The 22,220-nt window shown below is 39.6% G+C and overlaps 1 protein-coding gene across 2 annotated transcripts in view; it reads right to left on the bottom strand.

The window, feature by feature from the left end:
* Positions 1 to 22,220, bottom strand: part of scube3 (signal peptide, CUB domain, EGF-like 3) — a 73,012-nt gene that overhangs the window by 41,451 nt on the left and 9,341 nt on the right. For both annotated transcript variants that reach the window (XM_067592784.1, XM_067592783.1), the window contains exons 2-4: positions 15,809 to 15,931; positions 12,681 to 12,806; positions 103 to 237 (exon numbers count right to left, since the gene is read on the bottom strand). In XM_067592784.1, coding sequence (XP_067448885.1) covers positions 103 to 237; positions 12,681 to 12,806; positions 15,809 to 15,931 — 384 coding nt within the window. The remainder of the gene's footprint in view (positions 1 to 102; positions 238 to 12,680; positions 12,807 to 15,808; positions 15,932 to 22,220) is intronic.

Genomic DNA, 22,220 nt, shown 5'->3' on the forward strand with positions numbered 1-22,220 from the left:
CTGAGCAACATGTGTCCTTCTGTTTTTCATAAATCATCAGTGTGTGTGCGTGTGTGTGTGAGTGAGAGAGAGAGAGAGAGAGAGTGTGTGTGTGTGAATAACCTTTAGGCCTTTGGATACAGGTATGCTGGTTGTCACTCAGGAGGAATCCTTCTCTGCAGCGACATTCATAGCTGCCCATCATGTTGACACAAATCTGTTGGCATCCACCGTTGCCTTCTGAGCATTCATCCACATCTGCCGGGAGACAGACACGCAAAACATAATTAATAAAAAGCACTTCAAGACAGAACAAATGCTACACAGATTAATGTTTGTTGGAATGTTGTCTTGGATCAAATCGTAACCCAGTAAATTGACAACTAGCTGTAAATCAAAATCAAACAGAGATGACACATATACATATAATATGCACTTAGATAATTACTTCAGTAAAATGTTAGTCAGCCAGTCAGTCAGTAGAGCAAAAGTTATTCTTTTTAGGCTGTTCCAAACCAGCAGCTGTTTTAGTTGTGACACAGCACAGGGAGTTATCACTGCATTTTAAATTTATGTATTGATTTTTGATGATATGCCACTGTAATTTATAACAAGAAGCAGCAGCAGCAGCTCTAGGCTGTGCTCAGCCAAAGCAGTTCTTTCAGCTAAATGCTAATGCTTACAAGGCCAGTGCTGTCGTGCTGATGTTTAGCAGTTATAATGTTTACCTTACCTGTGACTTTAGTGTGTTAGCATGTTAACATTTCCCTATTAGCATGAACAAAAAGTACAGCTGAGGTTAATGGAAATGTTATTAGTTTTGCAGGTATTTGGTCACGAACCAAAGAATGACAAATAGAAATTTTGACCTGCGTGATGGATGGATGGAAAGTTAAAAGATCACCAAAGTTATTATAATTCATCCTGAGGGAATCATGAATATCTCTACTAAACTTCATGACTTTCAACACTTCAAACATATTGAAAATTAAATACAAATTAGGAAATAAGCAGAAATTTGCTCTACTACAATTTTTTTTCATCTGACTTAAAACATTTAGTTTCTAAAAGTGCTCATGGCATCAATTAATGTTTTTTTTATATATAAATTCATAAAAAATACAATAATATTTTTAAAAAGTGAGGAACTATTCACTTCCACAATCAAGGTAAAACAACCAGAGAAGCTGTGCTTTAAGTGCAAATGTCATACAAAAGAGAAACACAAGGCACATAAAAAATGTCTTTGGATATTATGAAAAGCTGGAGGAGTTTGTCTGCCGTCTGTGGAGGCCGTGTCTGTCTTAATGGTTATCTGACATGGCAGCACACCAGAGTTGCACTGAAAACCTCCAACTGTGCAGCGCTAAGCCATAAAAATGCACATGCAGCACAATCCCCTGGCAAGTGGGAAACCTGATCCACCTGGGCCAGAGTACCTGCTGATGACGAGTGTCTGTCAGCCCCATGACGGGAGGAATGCAGGGAGAGAGGGAGAGAAAGAGAGAGAGAGAGGAAGGAGGTGGGGAGGATGAGGAGGAGGGAGAGGGAGAGGAAAAGTAGAGATGGAAAGAGGAGAGAGTATGAGACATGAGGGGGGCGGGGGGCGGGAGGAGGGTAACAAGCAACCATGTGAATCCACCTCAAGTGCACACAAAGGAAGAGCATTTACCAAGGTGTCGCCTGGGGCCTCCCTCTGCCACAGGGCAAGAAAAGGAAAACTGACCACAAATGAGAGTTGCTGACTTCATTTCCACTGATAATGAATTACGCACTTCCAGCTGTTCTGTCCAAATGGCACAAAACTTTTTTTTTTCCCCCCCATGTTATTCTGTCACTCCACAAAACGAATAAATGAACAGCAGAGGAACATCTATAAATCTTTTTCTATATTTGTTTATTTCCCAAATGAAAGATCTTGTATCATTTTTGCTGCTTTTATATGTCTGGCGGCTGCAGAGCTTAGCGGCCCCAGCCTAGCCTGTGCGTGACTGCACTGTGGCTCTGGAGGTGACACTCCATATTCTCTCTTCCCCCCGACCACACTGGAACCTTATCCATCCCTCTGCTCGATGCATCAATAATCTGCTGTATACACAAGGCTTTTTTTTTAATAAACCGTCATGCGAAACTAATTTACTGTCTATTTGTCCAGTCTGAGAAGGCCTCTAGATTAAGTTTCCTTTCTGGGGAATTCTCAGCCCAGCAGAGTTAGAAATTACACTTCACTCTGTCCTCTTCTTTTTCCACACAGAAATGCAGGGACATGTGGATGCACAGAATGTACAAACACACACATACAATGCACAAAGTGGCACCTGACTAGACAGAAACCTCAAGGGTTGATAAGTAGGTCAGTGGCAGGTAGCAGCCATGACCCTCGTCGGCTTGCCAAGTCCGCTGTCCTGTTCTCACATTCCATCACCCAAACTGTCTCTTTCCTCTAAAAACAACTTGTCACGTCAGTTGAGGTCGATGGGAAAAACATCACTCTGCAGGTGAAGCAGCGAAAAGTTAACATTTAGACTTTAAGTCAGGGTAAAAGGAGGACAACTTAAAAAAAAATAGCTGGGCAGCCTTTCATTCAACTGTGTGGTTGCCTTGGTGTTGACCTCACGGTCTCATCTCTCCGTCATCAAAGTGGCAGCAACAGAGAGAAGACCTGCCAGCAACCTACAGCTGCACCTTTGCAGATAAACTGTTAGCAGGCACTAAACAAGTCAAACTCCACAACTCCTAGAGGAAAACATTCTAACACATGCATAAGGTGTCTCTCTTTCTTTCTGTTTCACACACACGAACCCCAAAATTTCAAACATGTTAAGGCTACACAAATACAACAGTCCTCAACGCATACACAAAATGCCTACAAGATACGCAACCAGCCTCAGAAGGCCTGGGGGAATTCTCTTTCCATACCCTCAGCGCATCAATGAAGGTTTCATTTCCTGATACCTTCATCCCTCCAAATGAGGCGTCGCCTGTCAGTAGATCTCTCCTGTTTAAATAGCTCCCATAATTGCCTGTGTTGTGTGCTGGGCAAGGCTGGCGTCCAAAGCAAATATTTCCAAGCGGAAAGGGGTTCTGGCATGGCCAGGAGAAGTGCTCATGTTATTTGGACTTAAAACATTTTTTTTAAATTCTCTTGAGAGGATGGAAAAAAATGTCTTAATCAAGTTAAAAGGGCTGCCTCACTTCTGAAAAATGATACATGTCTCTGCTCTATCCCTGCTTCACTCGAGGAGACGAAGGGAAAAGGAAGGTTCAAATGGAGAGAGATTAAGAGATTGGTTGTGTTTGCGGAGGCCATGTCCGCTGGTTTCTCAGATAGCCTTGACTGTATATATAACATTTGGCCTTGCGCAGAGCTTTAGAGCCATGTAAACATGGCGGTTGCCTTACAGAAACTCCTGAACCCTTATTTTGGAGAAACTCTTTCGCTCTCCTTTTTTTAAAAAAAAAAAAAAAAAAAAAGGTTCAGCGACTTAGGGGGCATTTATTACTGACCCAGAGTTTTTTTGCAGGGGGAGCGAGTGAAAAACTACTGCTGTCTGTCATCAAAGCTGTCCATGCATCCATCCCACTGCTTGGCTTGTGTCTGGAACAGACAGAACTGTCTCTGCGGTCTAGACAGACCAGAGACAAGGAGGTGAGTGGACGGACACTGGCCTCTTTGGGCATTTCATTTACAGGACTTGAGGAGGCAAACACTCTTTAATAAGGCAGCAAATCGGAGCCATGTGCAGATGAACAGGCACCAGTTTGGCTTCGCTGAGCATCAGCGAGGAAGGGGTGGCACATACACAGAGAGCTCCAATTAGAACAAGATCCTTTCTTATTTTAAACAGCATTTGCTTTTTTTTTTCTCTGTCGCCTCTAGAGTTCAATGACACAGCACATTTCTTCACCCACTTCACTGAACAGTGACTACAGCGCCAGGTTTGAACCCGACTTGAGAGGACAACTCAGAACACAGACAATGAAACAGACTTTTTGTTAACAACATTCAGCTTTTGTCTTACACATGTCAGCTGAGGTTGTATGAATTGATATGTTGCAGGAATTTCTGATCTTTCATCTACAGAACACACTCTTAAATCATTGAAATGTGTCTGACTATTGCAAACTGGAGGTTGATGTATGAAGATACTAGCTTTGAACAATTTATTAGCTCCAGCGCTTCCAATCCGCCTGGCCCACTGTGTCTAATACAGCTAACTGATTCACATCTGCTAAGCAAACATGAATAAAATCTCTGTTTACTGTAGCATTTCATTCTTAAATCAGCAGTGAGGGTTGATTTTTATGCTATTACATAAACAAACTAATACAGCTTTGATTGAACTCAGATTTTTTCGACTTTGGGCCCGTTTCCCAGGTAACCGTTTTGGTAAATAAGCACAGACTTCGATTCCATGTCCAATCTCTTGCTGAGTTTTTTCCTAGATGAAAAACTATGAGCTACGATCATGTGAAATGGCATTTCTCCATTCCTCCAAAACAAGTCTGGAAGTATTTTAAAAACAAAACCCCAGGATAAGTGTTTGGGTGGACAGCCTTATGCCAAGGAGACAAGAGGCCTTGCACTGACGTCTGATGGCTCCCAGTCTGCTCGATGCTTACATCCCTAAGCCCAATCTCAGGCTTGAGTTTCCCCTAAAGCCCTGCTGCCAGTGGAGCTCAGCTGGAATTGTTCATTTCATGGTGGATGGGACTGAACAATCCTGAGAGAAGACAGAGAGAGTGTGTTGATATAGACTTCAGGAGCCGGCTAATGCACCAATCTCAAATCCGTCCTTTAACTCATCACTCCAGCTCCTCTCCTCTGAACTGTGGAAACCCAATCCGTGCATGTCACAACAAAAGCAAAGTGACTGCTCACTGGGGAGAGAGCGGGGTATTTGCATCTGCAGTAGGGAAGTGAGGAGGGTTAGTGCTAAGCCCCGACAGTGTCTGTACTTTCCTGAACCCCTCTGGGTATGATGGGAGAGGGGTTAACCAGATCATCATCGCCCTGACTCATACCTACATATTCAGGAGTTAAAGGATAGGTTCACAGTTTTTCCAAGTCTGTCTTAACAAGATCCAGGTGCCCAAACAAACATGTTTTTTTGTTTTGTTTTGTTTTGTTTTGCTGTAATCATTCCTCCTGTTCATACTGGCCATTGAGAGATTCCTTCATGATGCGCTTTCAATGTAAGTGATGGTGGACAAAATCCACAGCCCTCTTTCTGTAAAAAAATGTATTCAAATGTTTATTTGAAACTAATATAAGGCTTCAGTAGTCCATATTATCAAATCAATTCAATCTAAGTTGCTGTGTTTTAGTGCCAAATTCCCTCTTTTTGTTACCATCCTTCCACTGCAGCTCAAAAGGGAAACATACACAAATCATGACACAAAGAGGGAATTTTTACTAAAAAGACTAACTGTGGGAGATATCCACTCTATTTGACTAACTCAGATGGGTGAAGTCTCATATTATCTTCAGATAAATGTTTAAATACATTTTTTGCTCAAAACAGGGGCTGTGGATTTTGTCCCCCATCACTTACATTGTAAGTGCATTTGGAGGGGATCTTCTAACAGTCAGTAGGAACAGGAGGAATGATTACAGCGAGCGAAACCTGTTTCAATGAGCCAATGGCACCTGGCTGTTTTCAGACTGACTCGAAAAACTGTGAGACTATCCTTTAAAAGGTGGTAGTTAAAGGCACCTCATCCAGGCTAGAATCAAATGTTTTCTGCAAAAGTGAAGAGGTGCAGAAGTTATCATCAATGCCTTGGAAGAGTGGCCAATGCACTTAAAGGGAATGCATTTAAGAGCACAGCAAAGGCTGCAGAGCGTATCAGTGTAACGCTCTTTGATGACTACTTTTTCCATCAGAACCTGGTCAATAATACATCAGGCCTGGAACCTCCTGTTTGATTAGCCACCCTTGCAACATGATCCCCAAGGATTACAAGACCTGGAATACAGGTTCAGCCAGGAGACAACTCAGAGACTTTATGGTAGATGACAGGTAAATCTTTCCTATCAAAGAATCTGAGGGACATTTGCAATGCGATTGGCAAAACAAAACAATGTCACTATAAAATTGCAACCATTAGCAAAAAACTAAACAGTGTCAACTGACGTGACCTTTTCTTAGTTTCTTCTTCAAAGCTGTTCTTCGAAAACCCCATTTCAAAGCTGTAATGACATTGCTTTTGTGTTATAGATCATGTTACGTCTTTGGGGAAGGTTAAAGTAAAAGGGCATTCATTTCCCTATAGATTACACAGGGAATTGAGCTCTGCTGAATCAATACAAACCAAATCAGTGTTGGTCAATAGAAATCAAAGGAACATGGCCTGTTAAGCTGTGTGTGTGGAGCCTCGAATCAGTTCTCTGGCAACATGGAGCAAAATGTCTTGACTGACGGAGCAGAGAATGACGAATATAAGTAAACAATGTACTGACAAAAGCTTATCCTTTACAGCATGGTGGCACTCTGTTGAACATCTGTAATGTCTATTTCAAGCTCGTCTTTGTTTCTCCCAGTGAGTCACGCTCACGGCTGCATGCGATTGTGGCATTACCATTTTTTATGGGAACAAAAGAAATATCGTTATTTGTGTCTTTTAGTTCCAGATAGAATCGAAATGTTGCGATTTGTGGTTGCGCAGACGGGGAGTATTTGTGCAGATGTTTATGATATTAAGCTACTTGAGAGAGTTTAACGTACTAGCAATGATAAGAGGATATTTAGGTTTCTGAAGGACCTCAACCAAAACACGTAGGTCATAAATGTGGGGACGGTGGTGCTACAGTGGGGAACTAATAGCCTTCCTGCATCTGGTTTTCATTGTAAAGAGGATGTGTGTTTTGGATTAAATTGACATTGATTCCTCTGTTTTTCCTAAGACTCTAAAAATCCTTTACAGCTTTGCCATGAAAGAGGTGTGGTGATTAACTACCGCCCCTCCCTCACCTCAGCAACATAATAGTCATGACAGTTATAAAAGATGTAATCGGGTTCTTATATGCTTCACTACCTCTCTTCAGTGTGAGTTTTGAGTGGGTACAATAGCTCACTGTGAGGTAAATTATACAGTGAGTGACATCTCACTCCACACAGACAGGAGCAGCGTGCTGTGATATTGCATTGCTTCCACTTAGCTGACTTCCTGACATCTTTGTGGGGTTTAGGGCAGACAGGGGAGAGACCTCAGAAACCAGAGCGTCCCCGGTGAGGCGCACGAGGCAGCGTTCTGCTTCATGCTCCGCCGCCTTCTGCCACCGCCCAGTGTCATTATGCTGCCAACACATCCAATTACAAGGAGTCGTGTGGCACGTGCGGCGGTGAGCAAACAAAGAATACATCGACAGGGATGCGTGTACTCTGGCCGAACTCGTGTCCCTGAGCTGACAGTCAGACAGACCCATGCCTACTGACAAGAACCAAGCCTTAGGGGGCTGAAAACAGGAAGTTATATACACACAACTGCGAGTTTCGACTCTGCTGAAATCATGAAAAACAGAGGAAATAATACAAAATTGCTGGAGCTTTGTCAAAGAACAACATGGGGTAAATCCAATGAGAAGCACCTTCAGGATCTCAGACTCTAAACTCGGTGTGAACTTTTGAGGATCAAGTGGATGTCTCCTCCTCTGCAGCCTCGGGCACATCTGGTCTATAAGGGCTCTGAGGGTCTGACCTCGTCTGGGAACCAGCTGCTTAGGCTCTCCACTCCAGGGCCAATGAGACTAATCTTTTCTCAGGGGCCAAAAAGGAGCTTAAACCTGGAAGAGGAAGCTGGGGCCTTAACATGAAACCTCGGCTATACCTCTTCCTTTCCTCTCTTGTGTTTGTGCTGAGGATTATTCCCTTAGCAGAGCAGAGCAGGGGCATTAGAGTGAGTTAAATTCTCTAGAAAAAGAAGTCTTTAGAGTCCTTTCATGTCTCAAGGCAAGAGGTGGATTTGTACTTGACAGCCACATACATACCATTCAGTGTGTCTTTATGCCATGTTTGCTATGCTGAGATTAAAAACATTTACTCATTTAATAATTAGATCGATATCTTCACAGGAATATAAGAGTATTTCGGAGAATCTCGAGCCTTCCCGTTAAGTCTCCGCCCTTTTGCATGCAGGTCATTTGCGGGAAAAATAAAACATGGCAGAAGAAGAAAAAACTTGGAGCTCCCACTGTGTTTGATCGTGTGTGTTTCATGATGACAAATTATATCAAAGAGATCGATGGATGCAGCTCTGTTTGATGCAACAGCAGCAGCCACACAAGCATATATTGCAATTACACACCTGCACGCAAGGCAGGAGCTGATCCGCGGCACAGCAAATGATCCACGCACTACTGAACGCTGTTGCTAAATGGCTTGGAAAATAGCCCCGTTTTACACTGTAGATACAAGTGTATGAGTAAAAAAAAAAAAGAGAGGAGAGAGTGAGGGAAAGGGAAGAGGAAAAAGACAGAAATACGGTAAGAGTGAAAGAAAGAGAGAACCTGAGACATTGAGGGCATTGTCAAGTCAGAACAGGTTTATTATCGATCTAAAGATGCGAGTGTTTTCCATTCCAGCGTACCGTAATCCCAGCATTACATGCAGTTCATCAAGTGAATGTGGGATTGATATGAGTGTGTTGCTTTGTGTGCCCGCATGTAAAGGCCCTTTCACAGAGAATCATTGTTAAGTACTGATAAGTTTTTCTGTCATCACTTCACCTCAATCTGAGATCCTCTATAGCAAGTCGCCAGTTACTTTCCTCTACAACAAACTCACAGCAGCTTCCAAAGCCGGGTAAGCCGAGTTTGCATCATGCTGAACTTGTAACCAAGAGGGAGATGATTTCTGAGGAGCAGCAGGGTTTTGACTTGGGGGTTTCAAAACAAAACAAAGGAATGTAAGTTGGGTGGATTTGGGAGAAGGAGCAAGACAGAATGACAGAAAAAAGGGGGTGGATGGGTGGATGATGTCTATGTTTAGCAGCTCCCAGCAGCAGGAAGAGCTGGGTTTTTTTTTTTCCTTCATTTCATAACCTTTTAAGTGTAATACGTTCTCTGTGAGGCTAATATGAATGGCACACTGGTGAAATATTAAACCATGGGAAAGTACTTTCGGCTAACGGCTCACTCAGAGCTCCCAGCTCAGAGTCAAGCTCTTTATAAATTTGCCCTGTTTTTATTCTTTTTTTTTTTTTGTGCAAGATGAGTGATAACAAAAAAAACATATATGACACTGGACAGAACAAACGGGAGAAGCAACAGAAAGAGACAATAACCCAAATAAAACAACAACATGAAAAAAAACAATATCTAAATAAAATATTGGCTTATTACTAGATGCATGTGTGAGGATATTAAGAAGAAGAAGAAGAAGAAAAAGAAGAAGAAGAAGAACAACAACAACAACAAGATGACGAAGAAGGAGAAGAAGGAGGCTACAGTGCTGTTGGGGGGCATCTCTGATTGGGTCTCAAGGACAAAGGGGTGCCAGGGTGAAACCTGGATGGGTCAGGACAGCTGGGCCAGGGTAGAATTGTTTATTGTTTATATTTATTTATTTTGTATTTGTATTTATGTCTAAGTTATTAAACTCCCCTTTCTCTCCTCCTCCCGATTCCTTGTTCTCATTACACTCTCCTGCTTTAGGTCACTCGCTGACCTGTAGGAGGTTGACTGCCTTCAACTCCTACAGGAGGGGTCTGTTCATTTGAATATGAGGAGCATCTTCCTATTTGAAGGGCGGTTAAATGGGGATCAGGCCCACAGACACCAAGCTGTCCAAACCAGTCAGGATCAATGAGCCCCCTCAGCCACCTGGGCCCAGTATGAGATGTTCCCGTCATGCAGAGCTGTCTTTTGGTTTTAGAAAATGAATAATGATAGAAAATAGATAAATAATGCAAAACAGTTTGTAAATAAAATAAGTAAATTATTAAGAAGAAAGAAAGAAAGAAAGAAAGAAAGAAAGAAAGAAAGAAAGAAAGAAAGAAAGAAACAGATTGTTAAATAAATGGGTTGTTGAGTCAGCACGTTCGGTTCAGTTTATGGCCTGAAAGTGAAGGTCTGTTGTGCGAGTTGTCTGGTAGTAAATGAAAATAATTCTTATCAGATTCATTCATTATTCAATAATAATAATATCAAACAAACAACAAAGCAAAGCAAGACAGCAAAACAAAACAAACAAAAATAAATCTCATCAATATCATCGTTGACATCTTATCAACATGTGTACTAACAATAATAGTAATAATCATCTGTATAAAAATCAACATCATTGTACTATTGGGGATAATCAGTGTGATCATTTATATTATCACCAGCATCCATATTGTCCTACCAATAATAATCTATATAATAATAATGATAATAATAATACTGATCAACATCATAATTCATCATCAAAATTGTGCAATATTAATAATAGTATTGTTTAATAGTAATAATCCCATCATCATCTTCATCCCACCAATATTAGTATCCATAATAGCCAGTAATAGCATTTGTGATGATGATAATGTTATCATCACTAAACAAAACCAATAATAATAATAATTATTGCCATCATCGTCACCATTACAATAATAACACTTGCAACTATGGACCAATAATGAGATAATGATACACTACCTTTAATTATAATCATTGCTGCTTTAGGTAAAGATTGAGATTAGGTCTTTAATAATAATAATAATAATAATAATAATAATAATAATAATAATAACAATAATAATAATAATAATAATAATAATAATAATAATAATAATAATGACAATAGCAATAATGACAATGGCAATAATAACAACTGTAATAAAACCAATATCATCAAAATGAGGATGATGATAGCTGCAATAGCAACAATAATAATAAAGAATAGTAACAATAGTAACATAATAATAACATCACAACAATGAGGATGTTAGTAACAATCAATGATAGCAGTCATAGTACTGGTAATAGCAACAGTGATATAATAATATAGTATTAATATCGTTTTAAAAGTAAATAACAGACAAAAGATTACACATATCTCAATAATTATACAAACAGTAGTATTGATAATAATGATAACAATGACAATGTCATTGATAGTAATAATAATAAAACTATCACCACTGCTACTATCACTACTACCAACACTATTAATAATAACCATAACAAAAACAACAATACTAGTAATATTACTAATACTTTAATTTGCTAGTTTGCCTGCCTCTTTTTCCTCTCCTCCTTTCCTCTCCTCTCGTATTTATCTATCTATTTTTTATAGTCCTTTAATACTTTTTATGGATTTGTGGAGATGTGCGTAGACTCGGCCCTCAGGTATGATAGGGTTTCAACTGAGAAGAGTAAGAAATTCTAGGTTTTATTGAAGGCTGATATATTGCCTTTGTGAGAGGCTGTCATTTTCTCTATTGAGATGAATTCTATGAGAAGATTGGTCCAGTGGTTGATGTGTAATGATTGCTTTGAATTCCAAGTTTAGCAGAACTGTTTTCTTGGCAACAGTTAGAGATTTGAGCAACGGGTTTCTGTATTCAGTTGGGAGGTTGTTTTGTGTGATATCTCTGAGCGGACAGAGGGATGAAGATGGTGGGATTCTGCAACCAAATATACAGGAAAGTTTTTTCGTGACTGCTATCCAAAAGGAGTGAACTGGTTGGCATGTCCAGGTTGCATGAAAGTAATCGTCAGTGCTACATAAAGTGTATTTTGAACAAGTGTCTGTGTCAGTTAAACCCATTTTTAGCATTTTTTGTTGAGTGATGTGAGTTCTATGGATAGTTTTATACTGTATAAGTTGTAAACTTGTGTTACTCGTCATAGAGAGTAACACAGATTTGCGTCCAGATGTCGGGGTTGGGAGGGATAAGACAGGTAATTTTCCCATTTAGATGAAAGTTATGGCTTATTTTCAAATAAGTGATGAAGGTGAGTGATTCCTTTGTGTTGCCATGTGGGAAAGTGAATGGGAGTGTTGCCAGGCAGGAAGTCAGGGTTGTGCCAAATTGGGGATGCACTTACAGGATGATTTAGTGATTTTGTTAGTTTTCCACCAGGCTGTCAGAGTTATAAAGATTACTGTGTTTTTGATGAGGTTGAGTTTTTTAATTTATTGGAGTAGGATTGGGAATGTTCTAAATCTATCTATGAGTTATTGTGTTTGGGTTGTCGAATCCATTTAATTAGGTGTTGTAATTGATTTGTTGAGGAAGTAGAGTGGGAAGTTTGGTGCTTCTAGGCCACCTTGAGATTTCTTCTTCTTTGTTGAAAATGAGATTTTTTTTTTTTTTTTTTATTTGTTTCATTTTAAATTCACCTCTTTTCATCCGACTAATTAAAATAAGACACCCTGTTTCCTTTTGTGAAAACACATTTGGAGGCTACGTGCTATGTGAAATGAGAAAATAGATAATATCTCACGCATCAGTCTAAGAAGAGCTCAATTCAGCCCCCAAACATAAATTAGCATATATGATGTGACATCAGACATGCAGAGCCAAGAATTTATGCAACCACATGGGTTATGTCAAGCTGAGTGTGAAATCTGATGCATGCAGGTTAATGTATACGTTCTCCTGAAAAAAAAAGCCCCTTATATAACAACGTTTTACTGCATAATGAAGAAAAGGACAAGTTAGCTACTGAAAGTCTAGAAAAACAGTTTAACACACACACACACACACACACTCACCTAGACAATTGTGCCCATCATGTGCCAAGCGGAAGCCATCATAGCATGTGCACCTGTAATTTCCTGGGATGTTGATGCAGTCGTGGACGCAGCCACCGTTGTATTCAGTTGCACACTCATCCACATCTGCAGAAAGAAGATACACAAGGATCTGAGAGCAGATACTTCAATAACTCAATGTAATCAAGATCCCGTTAAGAGTATGTAGCGGCAGCCTTGAAATATGTGACCGCAATTAGGCTATTGTGCACAATTTCAGGGAATTAAAAGATCTGTTTTGTTTCATTCATAAGAGCACTTATGAGGCAAACAGGAATGAGACAACAGCTGTGGTAATTAGTTGGTTCACCTGTTTCTGATGTAACTTGGGTTTATGCCAGGGCCTCACTTATATAGTTTAGTTTTTAAAGCCCATTACTGATAGCCAAGATTTTAAGCCATATTTAATATCCTAAAATTTACTTTCATGCCAAGATATTGCTTTTTCCCCTTGGAATTTTATTACTGGCAGGATGGGAAAGTCTCTGAAACAGCATTTTGTCCAACACAGGAAACCTTCTACCATGACGCAGAGAATGAAGTCAATGGTGATATTTGCAGCTAGTTATATGGTACCAGTCAGGACACACTTTATCATTCAAGTGAATGGTAAGGTGTGTCCAAACATTTGACTGGTACTGTGTGTACGGAAAAGTAAAGGATTCATTTTTACATTTAAAGGCTTACCAGAAAGAGTGCTGGTAGGAAAATTACACGATGTTATGCTTATGTGTGTAGCTGTTGTCAGAGAGGAGTCTCCATTAAATTAGTACTCACATTATTGACATCACAGACTGAATGGTAGATATTTAATAAAAGACAAATATTGACCATCAGACCGATAAAAATCAATCTAAACCTAAAGTTCATCAGTTCTAGGAGCTAAAACTGAAGACATGTGACACATAAATGAGACAGCAAAGGCAGGGGGATAAAAAGAGATTGCGGATTGGTATGACAGCCTGAGTGGAGTTGTCTGTTATGGTTATGTTGATGGATTAGGGGGCTCGTACTAAGGAGACCCAGACAAGGTGGACTGAGAACAGTGCGCACCCACTCAGCACTTACAGGCCCATTTAGGGCCGATGATCCTGGTCGTTCAACTCCTCTTTGAGGCTGCCTTACTCTGGGCTTAATTGGACTTGACAGCAAAGGGATGGGACTGAAACAAAGAACACTCTACTGCTCCCTGCTTCTCCACTTCCCACACATTTCTGTCATTCCCCGATCACAGCACACAATCGCCCATCACTTCCCTACTCCTCTCTAAAACTGAAACACTCACAGCGTGTTAACACAAAAGTGTTTCTCCCTCAATAGCTTTGAATTGGTTTTGATTCAATGCTTGTCACATTCCATGTCCAGTATTGTCCCTTCATATCTACAAGATGTGAATTTGTTTTTTATACAAGCATATATACTGTGTTCAAAAAAGAGATAGATTTTTGGCTGAGTTTTTTTGGTTTATTGACAACATACTAATAAATGATAAAATACAATGTAACAGAGTTTGCCAGGAATACAACGATAAGGTCCTAGACTTCATTCATCACTGTCATTGTCTCTGGTGTTTTCACTGTCCACTAATTTAAATCATAAGAAAAATCAATCTCTTTTTTAAGAAGACGACAAAACAGAACATAAAAAAACAAAAATGTATTATTATTTATATGTTAAGTATAAAAAGATAGCAAATGTTTTAAAGACATAAACCTATAATAATGAAAGCCAGTATGAAAAACAGTTGGGATGGCAGAATTAAATTGAAATGTAATTACCGAAATCAATCCCATTAAAATGAAAATAAAGTGAAACTTTTTTAAAATCAAGTGACCTTCAAAAATCCTGTTTACATGTATCTTAGGTGGTGCTCTTAAGGGGGGTTATTATCATATTTTGCCAGTTGAAGCTCCTCAGACAAACTTATCTACACAAGACTACGGCCCCGTTTCCCAAAAGATCATCTTAGCCTTAAGGTGGTTAAGATGAGAAATGGGGAATTAAACAGTGGAGGTCCTATTTCATGATAACATTGTGTTTCAACTCATAGAGACTTGCTTTACCTAATGGTTGCACTAAACCAAGCCTTTTGATCAACCACTAAAACCTAAAGATCTAATTTGAATCAGACTGTCACGATAAACAGGTTATAGGAAATGTTAAAGCAGTAATGAGGATTCAGTCAACTAGCAAGTGAACTCTGTACAATTTGGAAAGATAAGAATGGTTTTCTTCTACATTGTTTTTATGCTTATGTCCTCATACTTCTTTTAACAAATAGGTGCATTCCACATGTACACTCCTCAAATCTTACCGCCAGTTACTAAAACATATGCTTGCTTTTGAATTTTGCTTTACAAGTATATCAGCCTTGAGGAGCCATCAGCTAACCTTCAGTTCAATGGAAACCCAACCTGGCACATATTTTACAATAGATTCAATAAAGCAAACTTTTATGACCTGCAGGCAGGAGGCCATGAAAAACACTCGGTCAAGTAAATGAAAGAATAATAATAGTAAGGAAAAAAAATGACATTGTGAAGTATGGTTTTGTAATAACACTAATAAAAATTGTGGGATATAATGATCCGGAGGCTTTGGGCACATTGAAAAAGGCAAGAAAAACAGACTCGTGTCTGACAGTCTACAAGGCCTCTGGCTGTGGAAATATCCCTGACTGCTTGGCAGGGCTTCTGACTGCCGTTTCAGCCACTATCTTAATTCTCTCCTCTAACATGTGTAGGAAATTTACTGCTTCATTTCATCTTGTCACAAAGGAGCACTCTGCACCTGGCTTTCCCCTTCCACCGTCCGCTGCTCTCTCCCTCATCTCTCCTCCCTCTTCAGGAGAGTCTTAAAACTAATGAGTTATGTTGAGTGAGACAGAAGCTCTTATCAAGCCTGTCACTGGCCTCAGGGCTTACATTAATAGAGATAAGACAAATCAACGTGAGAAATGCAGCTTTTTCTTCAATTTACTGTAAAAAAAAAAAAAAAAAATACTTCCCATGCTCCCACAGACAGGAGTAAAAGTTTGTGCCTCCAAACCACAGGTGAAAATGAGCGCATTAATTCAGTGAGACTTTTACCTTCACAATGTTTGCCATCCCCTCTATAGCCTGACTTGCAGATACATTTGTATGACTTCAGGGTGTTCTGGCAGATGGCATCGATGCTGCAGTTGTCAAGAGCCTCTGCACACTCGTCCACATCTAGAAAGGAAGAAAAAGGAGGGAGGAAGGGGGAGACGGTTAGTTGATGAAGCTAAAACACTCTTGATGACGGTTTCACATTTATACCACAAATAATACGGACTTTGTCAATGTCAAACTTCATGCAATTGATTTTGACCACTCCAAGTAAAACACCAAATACAAAGACACACAAAAAGAACTGTGAAAACTAAATCATACTGCCATGATTGTGAGGTGAAACTGGGTTAAACTGGCGGATAATTTGGAGAACCTTTGTTCCAAAATGATGTACAAAACCCCTCATTTGTAATCAAAACTAAATACCCACTTAACTGATTGTGCTGAAGTGACCTGATGAACTGGACATGTATCCTTAAAAAAAAGGTCAAGAAAACTAACAGCCTGAATAACAAATGGAAAATTTTCACATCTTGGGACACCCTGGCGGTCCAAGTATTAAGGTACTAAACGTGACCCACAACCTCCCAGGTTAGGGTCCATTCTGTCCCTTCAAAAGCTTTGAGCTAAATGCTTAATGCTACATAGAGTCAGCATGCTAAGACATTGCTTAGATGTTTGTTTAGAAGGTGTAATATTAACATTATCACAATCTTAGTTTAGCATGTTAGCATTCTAATATTTGATAAAGATTAGCACGACTTAAGACAAAGCTGAGGCTGATGGGAATGTCATTCATTCTGAGGCTATTTAAAAAGCATTGGACAAACTGAAATTTTGACCTGAAGGTGGTGCTATAGGAAAAGTTGGGAGATCACGTAAATCATTAGGATTCATCCCCCCGGCACCATAAATGTCTGTACAAAATTTCATGGTAGGCTAATTCATCAAGTGGTTGTTAAAATATTTCAATCTGGACCAAATTACTGGACCAACTGACAGACTGACATTACCATCCCTAGAGTCATCAATCAACCCAAAATAATACTGAAAATGCCTTTTGACAAGCAGCCTTCATTCAGCTAAAAAACAACAATAATGCAGTTTTCAAAAGGTAATGTACAGTACGAACTTCAATCAAAGCGGGATGTCAAAGTGGAAGACTAACCAATGATATTCATGGTTGACTGTACTCAGAGTCCTAATAACTGGTATGGGCATAGATAAAATAGTTCAGCATAAAAGTAACTGTTGTGTATCTGCTGCAGTTTGAATTATAAAAGAGAGAAAAGATAAGAATGGAAATGGATTTAACCAGAAGCATGATCAGGTTTGCCTTCATGGAGCCCCTAATCCCACCAGTTAACTAGCCCAGGTGTTTAGGATTACCCCCCTGCACACAGGGGAAGGGCAGCTTAACAAGGTTTACATAGCTTCCAATATCCACTCTTATCACAAGCCCTCTGCAGGAGCCGGCTGATCCCACTGGGAAATGACCTGCAACCTAAACCCCTGAGCTTAGCATATAGGCTATATCTAACTATTCCTGAAGGACATGGAGTCTGCTGTGGAAATGAGGACAGTGACAATGCAGAATGCATGAAACTGTGGGGAAAATCTGTATCACAAAATCTACCTGTTCCAAGGGTTTTGAATGCTTTTTGGCGAATTTAGTGGAAACAACACAATAGCAGTTTAGTAATGCTGGTATTACGCCAGTGAGAACACAAAGCTACAAGGCCAGACACTAGTTGGAGAGTCCAGTATTCAAACCCATTCTACAGTCTAATGTAAGTTTATAATTCCACTAAAGTTTCTATTTGATGATTGTGTGAAATGTATTCAGTTTCTGAATAAAGGTTAGGTTTAAAAAGACTGTTCACAGCCATATGCTAGTGGCTCTGTAACATTTGCTAATTAGCACAAAAAACAAAGTAGTACAGCAAAGGCTGACGGCAATGTTTTGCAGGTATTAAATTAAAATTTTAACTTGATAATGGTGCTAGTGGAAAAGTAAAGGTGTCACCAAAGTTACTGCAATTCATCCAGTGGGAAATAGCAATATCTCAACAAAGTTTCATGGCAATTTATTCAATAGTTTTTGAGATGTTTCACTCAAAACCCAAAAGTCAACCTCATGGTGGTGGAAAAGTCAGTAGGCTTCATCCTCTGGAGACTGAACACATAGTCAGAGGAGATGTGTACATTGAACTCTTTGTCACTCGATACAGAAGTTGAGCATCAACACTGGACTTTTTAAAATTAAGTGACACCAGCTAAAGTGTTTTCAAACAGCACTATTAGCCTAATCCTTTAATAATCTCTCAGCTTTTATGTGTCTGAATAGCATTTTAGTTTCTGTGCAACATGGCATTAGGTAAGCACCTGAGGTAGCTGAGCCTCTCTTGCTAAGTTTCCATGAGACTATTTAGGGATGCAGGAGCTCCCCGGGCCCTGTATTGATTTATATTATGTGAGAAAAATATGAATTCTCCTGACGAGCAGCCTGGGTCCTTTCTCCTCACCAACTGTCTTCCAGGGTAAGAGCAGGGAAAGCCGTGTGAGTAAGTGTTTTTCAATAGAGGAGGTATTAATCACAACAAAATATCTGTCTTATTGTCAGGTTTCTTGGAGCCAAGTCTCTGTGATAATTAATATTCATTATGACAGAAACTCAAAGCATCCCTCTTTCCTTCTTGTTATTAATGTTCTCATCTGAAGCATTAGTTCACTTTATCTTTCCAGTCTGCAAGGTTGCCGTCTCTCACACACACACACACACACACACAAACACACACACACACACACACTCGCTGGCTCACGCTCAAACTTTTCAAACATGCCTGAAGTCGGAAACTGCAATTATGATTTAAAGATTGACTGCATAACACATTAGCTGAAAGGTTAGTCTGTGTAGCTGTGATATTCTTTCACAGTGAAGAAATTAAAACATTGCATGCCGTGCTATGGATCATAACTTCAGTAAAATTGTAAATGATAAAACAGCTTGCTGCTCTATTTAGGGTTTTTATACAAAAAAAAAAAAATAAACTGGTGAAATTATGTAACTAACTGCAAAACCTGCTCCTTCCTCAAGAACTCTCCCTCCAACCAATTCAAAGAAAGAAGTGAAATCTGCTCTACAGCTACATCTTTGCACAAATATTACAACTTTTAACTTCCTTTGCAAACTGTTTGCCTACAATGAAAAACCTATTTACCAAGATCCGGAAATTAACTGCAACACAATGTAATGTACAATGTGATGATCAAACACTAATGTCTAATGAACATATAAGTCTCCCACATTCTTGTTGCCTTTATGTGTGAGCTGCACAAATTATGTAATCCTGGACCACAAACTACAACAGTATTCTGACAAAATATTGTTTAAAAAATCCACCCATAATAAGTTACTGGGAGTGTTCCAGTGGACACATGGACAACAAAAAGCTAAATGTGCTGGTGTTGTTGGAAATCCAAAATGCTTTTGCCATGGAAATAAACATGTCAGAATTAATACATCCTCCGGTTCAGTCTTGAGAGAAAAAAAAAAACGCAGCGTGTTCAGTAATGCTGCTCTGGTAATTGACTCATGCCTAAGATGAAAAGATTGTGTTTTTCATTGAGAGTTTCTTTCATTCTTTTGTGTTGAGGAATCGCAGTTGTTGGGAACAAGTTAAGGCAGCAGAGGATGAAGCCGGCGCTTCGAGACAAGGATGAATAAACAAAGTCAAAACAACAAAAACCAAAGAAGAAAGAGATGTTGGGCAATGCCCAAATGTTTAAACAGTTTCCCCGAGGGAATGTGTCATTCTGGATATTGCTGCTGCAGCTCTCCTCTGGTTCATGTACTTTAGCATATTAAAGCCACAAATAGCTTGAGTCTGTGCTTAAACCCGCTGACATTCTCGGAATATTGAATTCAATGATTCTGTTGGATGAAACCAAATCGTACAATGAAGCATGTTTTCTCTCCCCTGAAACCATTTCACTTCATGCTCCGTTGTATGCTCAATAAAACTTTAAACTTTGCAGTGTGTCAAACTTCTAAATCCCTAAATGCATTGTTGCATGCTCTTGACTCAGCAAAGCGGATTTTAGGTAGAAGGGAGAAGGGATGCAAGGCTAGGTGGGCTTATACATAGGATTTAATATTATTTTATTAAATTTGTCGGATAAAACATCCCAACGTCTTCACGAGTAGTTATTAGGAAAGTTATTCTGAAAAGCCATTAGTCCATTTGGACTTTGATTTTATTTCAAAGTAGTCCCCACATGTAAGTCAGAACTGCCGGTTAAGGGCTGCTGGCCATGGAGGTGAGACCTTGTCAGAGGTGCTTTTCCTCCCTGATTTATGAGAAGGCCCTGGGATAAGCAGTGTATTTAGCTGGGCCGGCTCGAGGGGGTGTTAGCAGGAATAAGACTCAGAAGGGAGAACGCGAGTGTGTGGGAGAATTGTAGGGCCGAAGGTGTGTAGTTCAAACATAGGGTAATGTTTACTTTGAGTGTTGAGACCCTCGCTGTTTGCTTTGCCCCAAACTTCCTTCAGATACAGAAATAGACTGAGTGGAGCTGGGACACCCATAGGTGTAGCTTTACTCGCGCTGCCTGCAGCCAACTCCAAAATAATACTCTGAAATATGGACCAACTGATGCTTTCAGTCAGTGAGAGCAATCAAGTATTCAATTGCATTTTCCTGACAGAATGATTTGGTGCAACATTTGCGGTCACACATTAGAGGAAAAAAAACATTCTTTCGCGACAAAGGCATTTTCAGATAAATCCTTCATTTTCATAAGTTTCTTGCGGCAGAGGAGGAAGGGTGCTGGGTTCAATTCCATAAAAAGGTGTTCTTAGGATCACAGTGTTTGTCAAACTGTGTATAATTACAAAGGAACAAGTATTGTAATTATCCATCTCAGCACCACACTTACACTATACTTAGGGTTGCGGTTGAGCAGGATGGGGTTAAGGTCAGGATAATTACTTGATGTACAGAGCAGCAGAGTCTGAATGGCTGTACTATATGAACACTTTTATCTAAACTTCACCGTGAGCATTTGTTGTAAATGACCCATATGATGATACTGTATGATGTACAACTCATAAACAACCTCATGGAAAGGTGGCTCATTTTCGCTGTATTGTTTTGATGAAGGGTGCAACTACAGCAAGAAAATTGTGTCCTGATGCTGGAGAGAAAAACAAAAACTGAAAATATATTATGCCTAACGTTCCTGTGAACTACAAAAACACATTATCCAAACACATCAAGTCAGCACATTTTATACCCTTAATGAACCCACATACAGCCGTATCTTGCGTTTGAACCAGAATTAAATGAAACTGATGAAGAAAAAAAAAAAAATACAATGTGTTTCTTGCCTTTAATCTGGTGGAGCGAGAGGAAGTGAGGGAGAGGTTGCGGAAAGGACAGGAACTATGGCCAGTTATCGCAACATTATCACAGCACTCTGTGAAAATGTCTTGGATTTTCAAGTTGTGCAGGCCCAGCAGAGTAGCCAACCTCCCCTCCCAAAAAAAAAAAAAAAAAAAAATGGTTTTGATGAAATGCAGACGTCAACATTAACACAAAATTTAGCATCTTACCCCCTCCCCGCCCCCCCCTCCTGCCCAGATCCCCTTCAGCTAATGAAGGGACACACTGTTGGCTGTCCAGCAAGCCTCTAAAAAGTTGTGAATAAAAATATCAACTGCTTCCATTCGGGATATTTACACTCATCCTTCACACACTCTAAATGTTTAGGAATCATGACCACTGACTGATCCTGTGCTTTCAAAAACTGTGATCCCAACTTCAAAACCCCTGGTCCCTCCCTGCTGATGCCCACCAACCATGAAGCCTCAGATTAATCCGAGGGTGACAAGAAAATGAACAAGAACATGCGAGCTCAGTTTCAGGACAGCAATATCATGTTAACATGCCAAAATATATTAACTGTGTCCAAATCTTTGCTTATACCCGAGAGCGCACAGAACTTCAAATTGGTTCATTTAATTATTTATGTATATTCTTTGCATGAGATAATGACAGTAGGGTTTGAACTTTTTTTGTGTTTCTGTGTTTCAAAATTGATACTTTTGTGTGCTCATTCTGTGCAAATGAAATACTATAAAAAAGGGGCAACAAAAGGTATAATTTGTGCATTCATTCAACACTTAATGTTTCACCTTTTAATCCCTGTCTATTCAACTAACTTTTATATTTTCATGCTCAATCACAGCTGTCTTTATTTGGAGATTTTGCCCTATAACAAAAAGATTCACTATTCATTATTAGCCCTTTCGATTTCGAGTAGAAAAAAAAAGGCAAATTAGGAAGGACTCTGTAATATTCCACCTCATTTCATAAAGCTTCTAAAGTCTTACTCAGCTTCTTCACTC

The sequence above is a fragment of the Thunnus thynnus genome, chromosome 6 (genome assembly GCF_963924715.1).
Source record: "Thunnus thynnus chromosome 6, fThuThy2.1, whole genome shotgun sequence".
Lineage (NCBI taxonomy): Eukaryota > Metazoa > Chordata > Actinopteri > Scombriformes > Scombridae > Thunnus > Thunnus thynnus.